Genomic DNA, 17,930 nt, shown 5'->3' with positions numbered 1-17,930 from the left:
GAGATTGGATAAAAGGCATTTGGATCCCCCCATCCCTCAACCAAGACATCCAGGGCACTTCAGTCATACCCAGGCTGCGCTCGCTTTACAGCCCAAAGGATTAATGGGAGAATGGGTGGGATTGGGGTCTTTCTTTGCAGGTTCAGTACCTTTCTTTTATGTCTCTTCGAGCCATTTCTCCTTCGGCGGTTCATAATCTTGATGCTGTAGAGCGCTCCCAGGATAAACAGGGCTCCTGCTATTCCCACTCCCACGGGAACCAGCATCCCCGACATGTACCCTGCCTGAGTGGGAAAGAGAAGCAGAGCAGCACTCACAAGACCATCCTTTCAGAGTCAGTTTTCACCAGTTCTAGGGCTGAAACGTATCCCTGTGGTGCTTTCCTCAAAGTTTACTGGATTTGAGTCCCTACCACCTGCCCGCACAGGATGAGCCCTGGTTCCAGGGGCTAAGCAAGCCCCAACCAGCCCACACTGCAGGACCAAGCTGTCAAACCACCACAGCTCCCTCACCATCAGCTTTTTCTAACAGATATGTGCTGTTGATAGTTGAGAACCCGCAGTGCCTGCCCAGATTTAGGAGAAGGAACAATTTGGGTGACGTGTCTGTCAATATGGGTGTTAAGTGTGAAGGAAAACCTCAACCATCAAGGCCAGGCAATCTCAAGTCACACCAAAGATCTGTGACCACCCAAACAGCCTGACCAGATGCTGTGTAAAGTAGGCTGAGTGCTGCTCTGAGCTCCCCAGGTACCACCACCACAAATAAAGGCACAGGTGTATCATGGAATGGTTTGGGTTCGAAGAGATCTTAAAAATCATCTCGTTCCAACCCCCGTGCCGTGGGCAGGGACACCCTGCCCTCTCTGTGCCCAGCCCAGCCTGGGTCTCCTCTGCTTTGTACTCAAAATCCTTGAGCCAAACACTTTTTCTTTGCATGGGAAGGGGTGACTTGCATGAGAGCAGGATGATGACATAGAGGTAGGGCACACAGACCTTCAGCTGGCCCTAAGGGAAGCACAGCAAAAGTAAATCAGCTCTAATTCCATTGCTGTGATCCATATGTTTGCATAGCCTGTTTAAAAAAACATATAGATAGCAAGAGTAATTTAAAAATTACACATCTAAGCATTTAAAATCCTTGAGAAAATATTCCCTAGTCCTTGTTATTTCATATTTTACTGCTTCAAATGAAAATGAACGTAAGTTCCAAGGTGACAGACTGCTTCAGAATCCTCACCTAATTCAGGCTGGGGGGCCCAGTGTTGCAAGGGAGGCAGGTACAGTCTGACCCCCCTCCCTCAGAAGCTCTGCCTTTTTTCACACTGCAGCAGCAGAGTCCTCTGCTGTGCAGCTTCACCATGTCCACCCCCAAAACAGATTTTACACCTGCCAAGGGACAGATGCACCAATCCTGAGGACTATCAGCCAGCTCTTAGAGAGCCTCAGCCCATTGCTTACAACCACTCATCTTCATCTGCACTCCCAAACTCCAACACAGAGCCACAACACACACACCAGAATCACTTTTCTTCCATAATTCACAGAGTGGGAGGGAAAAAAAAAAAAAGAAAGCTAATCAGGTACACTGCCCTGCCTTTGTATCCTTACCTGGAGAATGAAAATAACTGCTTTCATCTAGGGCAGACACAATGCTAACAAGGGCTGGGTTGCTCTCCCAAACCCCTCCAGATCCTACTCAGTGCTTTAAATAGTAACACCTTTGTGTGTGGATCCCAAGGCTTGAGGGATCTTCAGCTGCATCCTGCAGATTCCCTGAACACCCTCCCAGAAAACCCATCCCCCTTCAGCACAGCTGCTGGGAGGGGGCTACATCCCTGCACCCAGCTCCTGAAAAAAGGAGGTTAGTGAGAACACAGCTAAAAAGGCTCTATCTCTGCGAGGCAATTAAGGTGCCTTAATTGGGTGACCTAATTAGTGCAGAGTGGGGTTTTCTATTTCTGGAACTTTGCTGCTGGCACAGGCAGCGACTGGAAATGGCTTTTAGCTGCTGCCCAGTTGAGTTTCCACCTAGAAATCACTGCTTTTAATACAACAAACTCCACAGCCTGTCTGTGAGCCTTTATCACACCTGACCAGCCCATGGCCTTTTACAGGTTTCCCTCAAAACCCAGATCAATGTTTTATATCCCAAAAGCCTGTGATGTGATGCAGACCCAGCTCTTCTGTGCTGTTCAGCCCAACTCCTGAGGGCTTCTGCACTTGCTTGATAGAAAACCCCATTTTACAGGCAGCTCCAAAGCCATGTTTTTGACCCTTTCCCATGGGGAAGATGTGGCTTCTTTAGGGATGCTTTTAATACACTCAGTCCATGACCGTGATCTTCCTGAGCTTTGAGATAACAGCAAGAAAACTTCAGAGGAACCTCATGTCCATTATCCACCACACCAAATGCAACATTTGCACAGTGTTTGCAGGAGACCAGACATAAATCTGTCCCTGACCCCTGCTCCTGGTCCCATGCTCCCCACACCCTTTCCTCTCCCATGGAGAGGGACACACAAGGATGTATCTCTCAGGGATGGGGCCACCATGTGCCAGGATCCTCTTCTGGATGGAGGGATTGTAAAACAGAGGAAAAGGGCAAATGAGTAGGGCACGTATGACTGGTGCTGATAAACTCAACAAGGAAGAGGAGGGAATGGGGTGAACAGGTTTGTTTGCTACACCAGCATTTGGTTGGGGGTGGGGAAGTGCTTTTTGTTGGGCTCTTCTAAGGGAAAATGTGAGGCAGGTGACAGATCTGCCTCCACGTGTTTGCTGTTCCCCAAAGGAGGGAGACGGCTCAGGGCCAAATCTCTCTTTTAAGTAGACACCAGTGCATCCTCAGTTACACCAGTGCTTGTGCTGGGCACTTCCAGGCAGTCCAGAATCTACCTGCAAGAGGCTGGAACATGGAACAAGCACCCCCTCTGCAATGGGGAAGGACAGAGGAGGCCAAGGTGCCAAGGGGAAAGAAGTGAAAGCTACACTTCAGTGAGAACACACTGATGTCCCCAGGCTCGTGTGTGCCACGTGTTGGCATGAGCAGTTGGTATGAGCAGGTGCCCTGTGCATGCTGCATTCACTCCAGGCACCCAGCCAGCCGTGGTGTCTGCTCTTTACCTTCATTGGGAAAACCATTCTCTGTCCTTTCAGCGTCCGCTCGGGCTGAATCCCAGGCCAAAGAGCTCTGCCATGAGCAGAGCTCGTACTAGACATTCCTCCTTCCTGGTGTGGGCAGAAAAGCAACTCAAAAAAGGCTGGGCAGGAACCCACTTTAAACCCTTCCACTCCCCTGTCCTGGAAAATTGACACCCAGACCCCACCTCTCTGCTCTGACTTGGTGGTAAAATGCTGCTGAAATTTGGTGAGGACCACGTGGGAAGATTGGGCTCCTGGGGTGAGGAGGCTGCTTCAGCTCAGAGATGTATTTTCAGAGTTTCCTTGTGGTGTTTTTTTCATCCACTGACTCTGATCCTGTTCAAGAATTTCCCAGCCTTGTTGACTCACAAAATGTTCTTGCCTTAAAACAGTACTGCCACCTTCATTTCCAGCTTCACGGCTCTGCCATCAGCAACACGACATTTGGAAGGCTTCACAACCGTTTCAAAATGTTCAGATTTGCTCCAGGGCAGCAGAGCCTAGAAAGCCATCACTGCCTGTGGCTGGCACAGCTCTTGATTGCAATGGATTACCCCCTGTGATGCCAGGGAGAAATGATCAGGGCCTGCTAACTTCTCAGTCTTCTTGTGTTTACTCTTTTCTCCTTCCAGGGATTTGCAGCTCTTCGTGCACGTGGAGGCAGGGAATGTTTTGTCCAAGAGGTGACACGGCACACAGCCTCTCACCAGAGAGGAGCACCAAAAATCTCTTGATTTGGATTCAGAACCAAGCTTAGCACTTAAGAGAAAAGGTGTGGAGGTAAGTTCCTCACCCTGGGATCCCTGGAAACACTCCAGGTCAGGTTGGACAGGGTCCTGAGCAACCTGATTATGATCTAGTGGAAGATGTTCCTGCTCAGTGCAGGGGGGTTGGACTAGATGGCCTTTTAAAAGTCCCTTCAACCTCAAACTATTCTGTGATTCTATGATAAGTTAAGGGGCACTAAGAAAGTAGCTCTGGTTGTCTGACAACAAGGTCATTTTCTGATGCAGAGAGATCAGTCAAATACCCCTGTCCCTCCTTCTGCTCTTGGTTACTGCCCATCAGGGATGTCTTGTGGATTCACACCACCATATACCAGCTGCATCTGGTTCATTTGCCTTCCAGAGAAAATTTTAAGCCCTTTCTCAATTGTCTTTGTAGAGATAAAGAACTGCACTGACACAAGTTTATTTATTCCTGCAAGTAAACATGTTTTGCTTTGAAAGGAATTGAAACACTGAGACTCCTACCTTATCTTTCAGCTTCTCCATCCAGCTTCTCACTGAAAAATAAGACAAAAAAGCTGTAATCATGTTACTTACATTAATTAGCAATGACTGATAATGATAATATTAAAATAGACAGTAATTAACTTGACAAGCTGATAAGACTTTACATTAGATTCCCTCTCTTCTCATTCATGAGAAAGAGCAAATGCAGCTGAAAATCAACACGAGCAATTCTTCAAGTGAGTTGGCAGGCAAGCAGCTCACTTTTGCCTGAGCAATTCACATCTTCAGAGTGGTTAAAAAAGGAATATAAAAAACAGTATTTCAGGTTGTGGATTTTTACTTCTCATGCGAGGACAAGAAGAAAACCTCACAGCGCAGGTACCCCCTTCCACTGGCCTCCTCCACATAGATATTCTTCCTTCTATTTGGTACAGCCTGTAATCATGGCTAAAAAAGTATTATTCCCTGTCTTTTATTCTCTTGCTTTTCTGGAAGAGCCACTGCCTGCTCTGGAAAGCCACCAGAGGGCTGGGGTAGCACTGGACGTGCTAAACTGGTAAACCAAGTAAATTTACACTGCCAGCACGGCGACTTTCTTTTCCTAAGAGTTAATGTAAGTCTTGTGAAACATGATACCTGAGAATTAAAGTTCTGTGATGGCATGGACTTTGGGATGAAATATCCAGCTAGTCTTAAAGAACATCAACACCACAGGGCACTGGATGTGTCTGAGGGCAAAACGCCCACAGAGATCCACCAGGATTTTAACTAATTCCTGCTCATAGGTAAGAAGCAAGTAAACAGTTAAATGTTGGGTTTTTTCCAGGGTTCACAAAGTGCATTTTAAGCCTGGTCAAGTATTCCCATTTCTCCAGGAGGACGAAGCTACAGGCACAAGGGGACTCTTGGATACACCAATGCCCTTCTGAGGGATATTTCTCCCAGGACACATTAAATTTCAAGTGTAACCCATCATTTATGGAGTGAGACCCCATCTCCAAGCCTGCTTTGTTATAGAAGGTGCTTTCAAAGCTTGCATTAGCAGTATTAGAGTCTGCACATGCACGTGCACCACCCAGGGCATCCTTCAGAAGGGAGCCTTGCTGTGAGTGGGGAGGGGCCAGCAGTAAATGGTTATTCTATGACTCAGACCACAAGTTCAAAATTATTTGAATACTCCCCTTTTAAGTGTTAGTAACATAACACTTCCAAAAAAAAGGATCCCAAATTACCTAGAGGTGAAAACATGTGAAACAGGCACAGGTGAACACACACAAACTCATGTCTGGCAAGGACCTGGGAAAAAAGATGAATTATCCAGGAGAGAGACACCCACAGCACTAGGAGAGGGCAAGAGGTCTACTTTTATCAACTCTTCCCACCATTAATCTTGCCCTGCATGGACTAAGCCATAGTAAAGTCAGTTTGTGGAGGTGCCATCACCATCCTGCATGCCTTGAAGTCACTCCCAGTGGAACACTAGAGAGGAAGGGAATTCATGGTTCCCCTGGGCCAGGTTTCTCAGCTGGGTTTCCAGATGTGACACTGCCAGGAGGGGTGGTGACAGTGGCTCAGTCACACAGTAAGAACCACAGGGCTTTGGACTGATGTCCCCTGTGCACGCCCAGACAGCTACACAGGTACCCTCAGTGTGTGCCCACCACTGATGAAAGCCACTGTGCTGCTCAGTTGGCCCAAACTCAAGCTGAGCACAAAGCCTATTTCTGTGTCTCTCACAGCAATTATATGGGATCAGTGATCTCCTCAATAGCCGACCCACTTTCTTGCAGCTGAACAACGGTGCTCTAAAGCAGCAATTAACTCTGCAGTGTTTCTGCCAAGGCAGAGGCAGGGGCTGATCTAATAATATTCTATTACCTATTTCCAGCAAACACAAGCTCTGGCTTCGTTCCCCTCTGCTCCACGAAACAACAGCAGCGCGTCCGCTGGGACCCACAAGCTCCACAGTACAAATCTTTGTTTGCTATCATATAATTGCTCATTATTAAAACCAGCCTTGTTTTCAGCCATGCAGAGCACATGTCAGATGCCTCTGGGAATCAACCCAGGCCACAGGAAAAACAACCCAAGGTGATTTCTGCCAGACTGGATGGCTATCCAAGGGATGCTCTAAAGCAGTCACAGGCTGGCTGGCTGGGTCACAGCCTCTGACCTCTGCTTGAGGAAAATAATGGCCCCAAGTTCATGAGATTAAGGCAGCAGGAGGTCAAAACCCCTTGAATGTCCTGGCAGAACTGCACTGATGTATGGCAGCAGTGGATTCACCTCTCCTGGGAAGGAGCAGAGAGTGCGGAGCCGTCACAACCAAGGTCCTGCAGCCTGTCAGGCTGGGGCCAGGACAAGTCAAGGACCTCTGGATTACCATGAATTACAAACACTTTTCCTATCACTAACGCACAAAACTCTTTTAGCACCTTTGAGGAAATGACAAGTCACTGTGTCATCAAAACCAAGCACTTATTGCAACAATTCCTTACCCATCTGGAGACACTGTGGGGTGTGGGTAGGAGATGAAGCATTATTTCAGGTTAGATTTGATATCTATGCTAAGCAGCTACCATCAATTAACTCTGGACTTCAGGCTCTAATTAGGCATTATTATCCATGATTAATATTCTGAACTTGGTCTTGGAAGAGGAACATTGTGGTTGGCACCTCCTCATGAACACACGACGCTCTCCAAGAACACCAGGTGACTTTCCAACGAGGCCAAGCAAACAATTAGTAAGAGATACACTAGTCCATGTATTTTTCATCATCCCCTTTTTTCTCCTTCCCTGATCACCAAATGTCCTGAAGATATTACAACAATCTCTGGGTGTGAATTACCAACAAGTGTCTGCAGTGCTGGCTCGTTTTCCATGGCATTTTAAGGATGGTGAACTGTCCAAACTCTGCCTCGGCTTAATTTTGAACCCTTGGTTTCATGGGGAGCTAAGCAAGATCAGTGTGGAGCACTTCTGCAAATTACATACATAATCTGACATTTCCTCAGTGATTTATAATATAATGTCTGCATCTTTGCAAATTAATTTTAAATAGCATATAGCTGAAGATTAATCTGGTCAGGAGCGCAGAGGAGGAGCACAGTTGTCTGACAGTGGTGTCAGAGCAGCTCAGGATGAATTGAGACACTCACAATGTGCTATTTTTAGTCATTTTTACCCAGCTTTCCCCTCCAAAATGTGCAGCCAGCTATTAAGATGCTATGGTGCCAACTAAAGGAGTGTAAGCAGCAGCCTGTGGTGCCTGTCTGGCCCTTCCTTGGAGGTATCTGGTCTAAGGGGACAGTCAAAAACCCCCACAAGCAAAACCATTCTGAAAGTTCAGGTTGTGGCAGGTGCAGGCTGGAGAGGGACAGTAGGTGACATTGGACTTCAAGGAATGGGGCAGCCACAGCTCCTCTGGGTAACCTGTGCCAGGGCCTCACCACTCTCACAGCCAAGAATTTCTTCCAAATATCCCATCTAACCCTGCCCTCTGGCAGTGGGAAGCCATTCTCCCTAGTTCTGTCACTCCAGGCCCTTGTCCCAAGTCCCTCTCCAGTTCTCTTGGAGCCCCTTTAGGCACTGGAAGGGGCTCTGAGGTCTCCCTGGAGCCTTCTCTTCTCCAGACCGAACACCCCCAGCTCTCCCAGCCTGTCTCCAGAGCAGAGGGGCTCCAGCCCCCTGAGCATCTTCATGGCCTCCTCTGGACTCGCTCCAGCAGGTCCATATCCTTCATAAGTTAGGCCATCACTCCTGATCTCATTTCTTGTTGCTGTTCCATGGACTGCCCATCTTCAAATTAGTTCTTTTTCGTTAGTCAGGTCTCCTGTGTCCCCCTTTGCTCTGGAAGCTGCAGGGCACTGGGTGCCAGAGCCTGGCTCTGCCTTTCCATCTGACCATGATGCACCATCAAATCTCTCGCCAAAGGCTTTTCCCTGCTTCCCTCACCACCACCCACCCCAGAATCAGGAGCATAAGACTTCCAGGCCTCTTGCTTTGCCAACTTTTAGTAATCCTAATTGCCTAATTATCCACTCCAATGCAATGATAAAGCTGCTTAATAATTCTGTTCGCTTCTCATTCATTCTCTCCCTTCCCAGATAAGAAAATGCAAAGACTTCTGGTACAGATTTCAATCAATAATTCATGCCCTCCTGCCATCAGTTCTGTCTCCCCCTTCCCCTCTTGTATGCCCTGCTGCTTTATCTTGTCACTTTGGTTTCATCTTATCAGTTTGTTTTAATCATATTCTCTTTTTTAATCATCAGTTAAAACAATTCTGTTTTTCCGTGGCACGTTATCCCTCATCCCTGCACACCTCCCTTTATTTTCAAATCCGGTGTCTACCTCTTCATTCCAGAACTACTGATGAAGGTTCATCCATCACCTTCTCTTCTAATAATTCCCCACCGTGACCACCAGATCAGTGGTGAAAATGTGGCACCCAGGATCCTACACGCTCTCCCAAGGGCAGGGAAAAGGACTGAAGGATGGTTTTGTGGTTAAGAACTAACCTGGAGCTCGGGTAACCTGCCCCAACCATCACACCTGCAATTCCTGAGCTGCAATAGGCTGAGAGGGCTGCACCAGACTTCACTCTGGGAGATCAGAAACTATCAGTCATGCTCAGAGGATGAAAAGATTTTGATCTAAGAGATACTATTAATTGCTTTCACATCTGCCTGAGATCAGAGACATCCCTATCCCAGGAGCCAGAGAAGCTGTTTAAGGACAAGGTCCCCACTGCAGCAGATGACAGTTCCCACTGCAAGTGGCCTGTGCACCAGACAGACCCAGGAGGCCAAGGTGGATGGAGCCAAGAGGCAAAGACAGCAGCCCTTCCTGAGCACTGGCAATGCCTGCTCTGGATGCTGGGTTTGCTCTGCCTTCCTCCAGCCAGGACAAGGCCTTCATCCCACCCACGAAGTGTTGTAAGGCAACAAAAGGCCAGCTTGGTGTATCTGCAGGAGTGTGGAAAACGTAAATCCAGAGTGAGGAGGTTTTTTTTGCAGGCACAGTGAAAGGTAAGTGCATCCTGCAGCTGATGCAGCTCAGCACAGATTTGTCATCGCCTTCTTCCCTAAGATAATTCATTCCACTCTTCCATTCCTTCCTGCTACCCTGCTCTTCCCATCCCCCAGCATGGAATGGCAGGGGTTTGGTGTTGCATCTCTTTGGGGCCAACAACTACATTCCTCATTCATAAAATCCCAGAATGGTTTGGTTTGGGAGGGACCTTAAATCACCTCATTCCACTCCCTGCCATGGGCAGGGACACCTTCCACTATCCCAGGTTGCTCCAAGCCCCATCCAACCCTGTCCAAGCCCCTTGGAGACTTCCAGGGATGGGGCAGCCACAGTTTCTCTGAGCAACCTGTGCCAGGGCCTCCCCATCCTCACAGCCAACAATTTCTTCCTAATATCTAATCCAAACCTATGCTCTTTCAGCAAAGGAAAGCTGGTTAAAGCGTAAAAAAATAAAGATCAATTACTTTCAATCAGTCTGTATACAGCAAGAAACCTGCCCTGTTCCATTACAGATTTCATCCCTTTCTCTTGCAGGTGAGACTTTTTTCCCAAATGAGACTAGTGAGAACAACTTTGCAGAAATGCTTCGTGCTTCATCTGCTCAGCTCTGACAACTTAATGGCACAAGGCTGCAGCAGCTCCTTTCCCTTAAAAAACCCACAATTTTCAATTTACTTACTAGCACAAATAAATAATAAAGAAAACGGCATCTGGCTGGAAGGCAGCATATTTTTAATTCCAGAAGAAGAACCACCTGATAGGAATGCTGATGGATGAATTGCCTGCCATGCCCAACCCGAGGAGACTTGAACAGCCAGATAATCAAACAAATGTCAAACTGACAATTACCATTTATGTTTTCAGGCAAGAATTTTGGTTGGGCGAACTTTGAATTGACGAAGTGAACTTTAATAGTTACCACAGAACTGTCTGGTCTCTGAACTGTACCAACTCCACCTTTTCCCTGTCCATCCAGCTGCAATCCAAGCCTGGTTCCACACCATCACCTGCCATGACCTGCCCAAATCTCTTGGGAGAGAAATGAAGATGGGGAGAGAACTTGCCATGCTCATCCAGAAAGTAGAAACTAAAATGGGCTTCCCAACTCCTTCCTTGGCCTTATGAATCCTTTTGACACTGCCTGCCCCATGGCATTAGGTCTGGTTCCTCCTTTTCCTTTTTCCTTGCACTTTTTCAGCTGTTTTCCACTTCGATCTGAGCAGCCACTTGCTGAGGCTGGCAAAGGCACTGCCCTTCTGCCTTGGCATTCCTCTCTGAACTCAGTTCTTCTGTGGTGCCTTCAAAACACTTGTTGGCACAGATGAACTGTTTGGTTCTCTCTGAGGGACCCCAGACAGGCACAAGTTGCTAAGACAAAGCCAAGGGTACAAAACCTCTCAGTATCCTAAAAGTAAAAGGCATCAGGAGGATGTTGCTGTGAACCGCCTGTCATAATTTGTTGGATGAGTAAACATTTACTGGATCAGACAGTGTCCAAAAGCTGTGTGCACTCTGGGAGAGGAAATGCAAACTTTGCTCATGGAAATGGCAACACCTCTGCTGGAGCACACACGGGATCAGCTTCTCCATCACTCTGCCCTGGCACAGCTCCTGGAGCAACACATGAACTTACCAGCAAGGAGAATCCACCCTCCTTTAGCTAATGGGGTTTCCTGTGTGCTGAAAATGTTCATATTCATCAGCTTTCATGGAATCACAGAATGGTTTGGGTTAAAGGGACCTTAAAGACTATCTCGTTCCAACCTCTGCTCAGGGCATGGACACATTCCATTATCCCAGATTGCTCCAAATCCCGTCCAACCTGGCCTGGAACGCTTCCAGGGATGGGGCAGCCACAGCTTCTCTGGGCAACCTGTGCCAGGGCCTCACTGCCCTCACAGTCAAGAATTCCTTCCCAAAATCCCCTCTAACCCTGCCCTCTGTCAATGTGAAGCCACTCCCCCTTGTCCTATTCCTCCAGGCCCTTGTCCAAAATCCCCCTCCAGCTCTCCTGGAGCCCCTTTAGGTACTGGAAGAGGGTCTAAGGTCTCCCTGGAGCTATTTTATCAAAGTGATGTCCTGCTGAAGATGCACAATCTTTCTTTATTCACCAGCTTTGACTTTGCAGCTTTAATAACCTTTTTAAGGTAGCTTTTGTGTGCTGTTTATTTACACATCACTGTCCAAATATAACTGCATAGAAGCAGCAGTTGAAGAGCCACATGTCCTATGAAACAAAGCCTTCCCAGGCTTTTTCAGGGCACTAACACATCTCTCCCAGAGTTTGTGCTAATCCCTGCACTCTTAATTCTTCTAAAATTTTGCTGTACAATTATTTTTTTCTCAGAGCTCTCCAGTAATAAATTTATTAATGGTTGATTTTTGCCCTTGATTCATCCACTGGAGCAGGTGAACTTCTTTAGCTGAAGTATTCTTAATAAGCCTCGTGCAAGCACCATGGCAAAATCTTGGTCCAAACAGTTAAAATTCAGTTAAGTTATCAGGAACTAGAACACAACAGAATATAAATCCAACAAGTCGAATGACTGGCATGCCATGTGCAGATTTAAATGCAGTGTCCCTACATTAAGCCAATGTTTTAGCCTTTCTGGCACCAAGTCCCCCTGAAATCACTGCTGGTTTTGCCTGAGAGACGAGTGTAGGCTTTGGCCCCGAGTATTTGTAGTAAAAAAAGGCACAAAACGGAAATTGGTCCCTTGCTACCTTTTAATGCCCATTTTTCACCAAGCCTATTTTCCACTCCATAACCCAGCACCCTTCCCCATAGCCTGGCAAAGACAGATAGATTTCTGCAAATTAAAACCAAATGTCAAGATGATGAGAGGAGTGGAAAAGCTGGAGAGGCTGCAAATGGAGAGCACCTCACACATCCCTCTGCTCCAACAGCATCTCATTTCAGCTGCAGGAAGGCAGCAAAATAATAGTGGCTGTTATGTGACTAAACACCTTTTAAATCTCCAGCTGAAGCCATGTGATATTCCCTTTTACTGAAAGAAGAGGGCATTTCTCATCCAGCCCTCTCTAAATGCGAACCACACAGACTTTCCTGTCCCCCCGACAGAGCCTGCAGCCTTATCTGCTTTAAAGGATCAGCAGATAAACTGCAAAATTTCTTCCTGTACTCCAGTTTATGTCTGATATTAATCAGGCTGGGGAAAGTTTCTTGGTGGTGCTTTTTTTCCTTCCATAAAGAACAAAAGTAATTTTCAGAACCATTTTTCCTGGGGACACTGGATGAAGGATTTGCCTGCAGCAAGGAAGGCCGAAATAGGGATTTTTCCATTTTTTGTATTTAAGGAAAAGGAAGTACTTCTCTTATTTCAAGTTTCGGCCTTTATTTCACCTGGCAAGACACAGAGCTCCCCATGAAGTGACATAAAGATCAATAAAGTGCTAAATGGTTGGAAAGGAAAATGATGGAGTTGACCTTTAAAGGAAAAAAACCCAGATATTAGACTGTGTTTTCAGCAAACAATTATTCCAGTAATTAAACCACAAAGCCCTGAGCATCGATTAGATGCTAAAAATAAGATCTTATTATGACAGGGACTCATTTTCATGCAAATACTTGGCAACAGGAGCACTGTCCAGTGTTAGTCACAAAAAGAAAATGAACTTGCTTATGTTTGCTAACAAGAAAGGTCTGATCCCACACTCCTCCTGCATCCAGAACTGAACATTGATTCCCACTGTGATTCGATGCTTTTGTGATGAAACATCAAATGGGGACTCGAGGTCCCCAACACCAGTTCAATAGCCTTGCAATTGGCTTCTTGTATAACCATGGGCAAGTAAATTAATCTGTTACTCCATTTCCCATCCTTACCATGGGAATATTAAGGGTACAATAGATCATATCTAGCAGGTCTCTTCTGTTTCCGTTGCTTGTGTCAGAGCCTCTTCCTCCCTATTTTAACAGCCCCTACTGTAACACCTCCATCTGGATGTGATGTTCTGGGAGTTAATACAGCACAAATATTAAATCACAGTAAAAAGGGATTATTGGGAAACAAATGTTCTTTAGGACGCCATTATTTTAAGCACTGAAGTACCCGGGATGCTCAGGAAACCCAAATATATTTTCCTTTCCCTACCCTTATTAGCATCTACCCAGACTGTATTACCCATTCCTGAAGATAAAACATCCAGAAAAGTCTTTAATGAACATTTGCAAAGAGAAACAAACCCTTAAGTAATTATAGGACCAAAGAGGGAAGAATTCTGCTGCTCTGAGCACGTATTTGAGAAATTGAGAAATTGAACCTGATCTTACTCCTTCTCCAGGAAGGAATATGAGATTTAGGACAACAAACCAAACTCACCCTTTCCCTACATAGGGGTTGGACTGGATGACCTTGAAAAGGTCCCTTCCAACTCAAATTATTCTATGATTCTGTGGTAAACCCCCATGAACTTCAGCAGAATTGAACCATCCCACCAGGGGATGTGCCCTATCCAGGTTTGCTGTCACATTATCCACCTGTAAAGTCCACTGATACCTCAGGAAGTTAGAGAAAATCATGCATGCTCCCAGGAGAAGCTTGATTCCAGGGAAGAGGTGATACCCACCTGCTACTCATCGACCTGTCCCTGCCTGGAGTTCACACTCAATGCTGATGAAGAGAATGTGAAAAGATGTTCTTACATTTAATTCACCCAAGGCCTTACCCACTGTGCACTAAGGTCAGTGTGAACCTGACCAAACTACATATTAAGCCCCAAGTGGTCAATACCCATCTCCACTTATGGTAAAATTCACAGTTGTGAAGTCTGAAAATCTGTGGAGCAAAACATCCTTATCCAGCCAGGGAAGAAGGAAGAAAAATGAAATAGTTTCATCAGGCAGGTGAAGAAAGTGATTTCCATAGAATCACAGGATGGTTTGGGTTGGAAAAGACCCTAAAGACCATCTCATTCCACCCCCCTGCCATGGCCAGAGACACCTTCCACTATCCCAGGTTGCTCCAAGCCCTGTCCAACCTGGCCTGGAACCCTTACAGGGATTGGGGCAGCCACAGCTTCTCTGGCAAACCTGTGCCAGGGCCTCACCACCCTCACAGCCAAGAATTTCTTCCTAATATCCAATCTAAACCTGTCCCCCTTCTGTTTTCTCAGAACTATTCCCAACTATTTCTAATGTTCCAGGCAGACCTATGGGAATGGGCCCTAGGAAAACCACAAAGAAGCGACAGGGAATGAGCAAAGGGCAAAGCAAACCAGTGAGGAGACAACATGGACATAGCAGGATCTTAGGAGTTGTACAGTGATTTTACAGCGTGTTTACACTTCCCGTGATTTATTCCTGCTGTCTACAAATGGCCTGTGTCAGTGGCAGATTTTATCCCCTAAGAAAACAGCAAAACTGCAGGAATTACAGCACTCCTCAGAGGGCAGGTCAGCAAGAAGGTCACAGGAGAGCTGGGTACCAGCAGACTGCTGATGAGACTCTGAGCTCCAGGAAATCCATGGCACAGAAATGCCTCATGCCTGGAAGCGAGGCAGACAGGGAGGTAATGACACACAGCACCAAGGCAGTGTGAATGATGCCTTGCACTCCCTGTAATGCATCCTGAATGAGCACTGCCATCCTAAATTTACAGCACAGGGAGTGGGGGAGGGCAGTGCCTGTGCACATCCCTTCAAATCATGTCAGACCAGGCTAAAGCAGAAGCCAAGCGACGGGATCTGATGCATCAGGAAGTGTTACTACAGCACTGACTGAAATGAAATATAAATCAGAGACATAATTCTTGTCATACCAGGCTGCTTGGTGCCTACAGGAACCAGAGTGACCACGGGCAATCCACAGGCACCAGGGTGGTGGATCCATTGCCAGCACAAATCAGCCCCTCCAGTGGGAATGTGCTCACTCCTGATGCTGGCAAGCACCACATGGGAGTCTGGCAGCTGCCTTAAAATGATTTCCCAGGGGAAGGGGCTCAGGTTAAGGAATAGTTTGAGGTGATTTTGGAGTCACCTCCCAGGTGAAGGCTCTGTGCCTCATTGTACACTGTGCCCAACATCACAGCAGCCTGAACACCAGAGGAGCAGAGTGCCTGGGGTGGGATGAAAGCCAGCACTACAAGTGCCTTGTTTTTTTGGACATTGTGCCACCTCGTAGCTCTTTTCTGACTGCCATCTCCATAGGACATTATGCTCTTTGGTCTTTTGTCACAATATGGCCTTCACATGGATGTGGGCTCATCCCGTACAAGTGGTGTGGTGTCAGGTCAGATGCTGTGCAGCCTTCCCTGGTCCTAAACCTCTGCCTTCTGACTTATAACCCCAGACCTTGGAAAACGTTCAAGGGAAAAGGCAGCTCCTCAGACAGCAGACAATTATCACAGGATCATAGAATCATAAATGAATCATGAATGATTCATGAATAACAGAATGGTTTGGCTTGGAAGAGACATTAAAGATCATCCAGTTCCAATCCCCTGCCATGTGCAAGGACACCTCCCACTAGACCAGGTTGCTCCAAGCCCCATCCAACCTGGCCTTGAACAGTTCCAGGGATGGGGCAGCCACAGCTTCTCTGGGTAACCTGTGCCAGGGCCTCAGCACCCTCACAGTCAACAATTTTTTCCTAACATCTAAATCTCTTTCAGCTTAAAGCCATTCTCCCTTGTCCTGTCACTATCTTCCCATGCAAAAAGTCGTTCTCCCTCTTTTTTATAAGCCCCCTTCAAGTACTGAAAGGCTGCAATAAAGTCTCCCTGGAGCCTTCTCTTCTCCAGGCTGAACTCTCTCAGCCTGTCTCCACAGCAGAGGTGCTCCATCCACTGCAACTAAATCAGTTTTGTCTCCCACCACCCTGATCCAAATCTTAGCACAAGACGAAGTGAGGAAGAAAAACTTGCAAAAGGGAGAAAACACTGTCAGTGACAGCACAGGGGTCTATGGGGACACAGTGCAAGGAGGGAAGAGGCCACTCTGATTGTCCCCAAGCACTTGTAAGGTGAGGTCCCACTATCAGGTGGCTCCTAGGTGCCAACACAACACCAAAGTGTAAAAAGGGTTCTCCTTGGTGGGCAAGTCCACTGAGGTGCTTAGGGATGTTCCCATCCAACATTAGGTGGATGTAAGGAAAAATCTGGTCCCAGAAAAGATGATAAGTCCTAAACACAGTCTTTCTAGACTCATTTCTGAGACAAGCTGAAATTCTTCTGGCACTGCTAACGCATGCTTATACCAATATAAGCTCAGATATACCAATATAAGATGAGCAGAAATCACTGCATCATTTGAATGGTAGTGATTTAATCCCATCTCATACAAAGGAAACAGCAGAGCCAAGTTCTAGTTAACCAAGTCCCCCCTGCTTCACTACCATGGGCCATTCCCTCCTGATGATTTCATTACAAGAAGCTGGAGACTCAGAGCTGGGTGACAAGAGAGATTGTCTCTGTAGGAACACAACAGAAAAAACACTTTATTCTCTTTTGCTGTCACACAGTCACATTGCAGCTCATGCTGAGCTCTCAGAGATTCTTTCACAGAAATCTGTTCTCTGCCCTCCTCCTCCAGGAAGCAGCCCAGGACATCTCATGTTTGACTGGAAAGGCTGAAGTGGCTCCAAGCATGAGCTGCAGAAGCTGCTTGAGGATCTCAGCACATCCTGGCAGAAGTGCACTTAGTGCTCTCCTCCAGCTCCCTCTGTGCTCAGCCTCCCCAGATCCGGGTGGCTGGAGCTGTGGGAGGCAGGGATTGCTGCTCAGGGCAGGCACAGTGCTCAGATCACTGTGGATGCTCTGGCAGTGCTGAGGGCTGTTTTAGATCCCTGTGGATGCTCTGGCAGTGCTGAGGGCTGTTTTAGATCCCTGTGGATGCTCTGGCAGTGCTTCTGGCTGTCTCAGATCCCTGTGGATGCCCTGACAGTGCTCATGCCTTGTCTCTCCTGCCATATTTCACAGCCTGCCTTGTGCAGGGAACAAGCCCAGGCTGGGATAATTGAAAGCAGTGCCCACTGATTTATTCCACTTCGAACACATTCCATGGCACCTCCCGGGCTCTGAGCCCAGGCTACGAAACGGAGGAACCCAGAGCATGAAAAGGAGTGAAAAAGTGAAGACAAGTAAAGAGTTTTCCCCGTCTTGAGGGGTTCTAGGGAGGTGAATCACTGATTTGTAATATATCCTAAACAGGCAGCATCATAGTCTTCTATTCAGCACTGGATCTATCTGTCTGTCCCCAAAGCTTGGCACATGCCTCTGGCCCAGATATTGCAAAGATATTTGTAAAGCACCATCACATTCCTGGTGTCCCAACATCTTCCACCTTCCCTAACAGGCGATGAAAAGGCACATATGGGACATGTCCCTAACAGATGTGCTCAGCCCTTCTCAGCTAGGATGAAAAAACAGAAACTCTCTTAAAAGGAAAAGCAAAAGTCTCTTGGCTCATTCAGCCACAGGAGAGGCTGAAAGGGAGCAGCAATGTATTCCATAAGTACACCCCACTGTGCAAGAACCAGGACAGGAGGAAGAGCCACA

The 17,930-nt window shown here is 47.0% G+C and overlaps 1 protein-coding gene across 2 annotated transcripts in view; it reads right to left on the bottom strand.

Annotated features, from left to right (window-relative positions):
• ARMH4 (armadillo like helical domain containing 4) overlaps window positions 1-17,930 on the bottom strand; it is a 61,332-nt gene that overhangs the window by 820 nt on the left and 42,582 nt on the right. For both annotated transcript variants that reach the window (XM_027718191.2, XM_027718192.2), the window contains exons 6-7: window positions 4,397-4,428; window positions 150-284 (exon numbers count right to left, since the gene is read on the bottom strand). In XM_027718191.2, the coding sequence (XP_027573992.1) occupies window positions 150-284; window positions 4,397-4,428 (167 nt within the window). The remainder of the gene's footprint in view (window positions 1-149; window positions 285-4,396; window positions 4,429-17,930) is intronic.

The sequence above is a fragment of the Pipra filicauda genome, unplaced genomic scaffold (genome assembly GCF_003945595.2).
Source record: "Pipra filicauda isolate LSUMZ 115617 unplaced genomic scaffold, ASM394559v2 scaffold581_size553298_pilon, whole genome shotgun sequence".
In the NCBI taxonomy this organism is placed as follows: domain Eukaryota; kingdom Metazoa; phylum Chordata; class Aves; order Passeriformes; family Pipridae; genus Pipra; species Pipra filicauda.
Note: the sequence above shows the minus strand (reverse complement) of the source record. Positions and strands in the feature narration are given on the sequence as shown.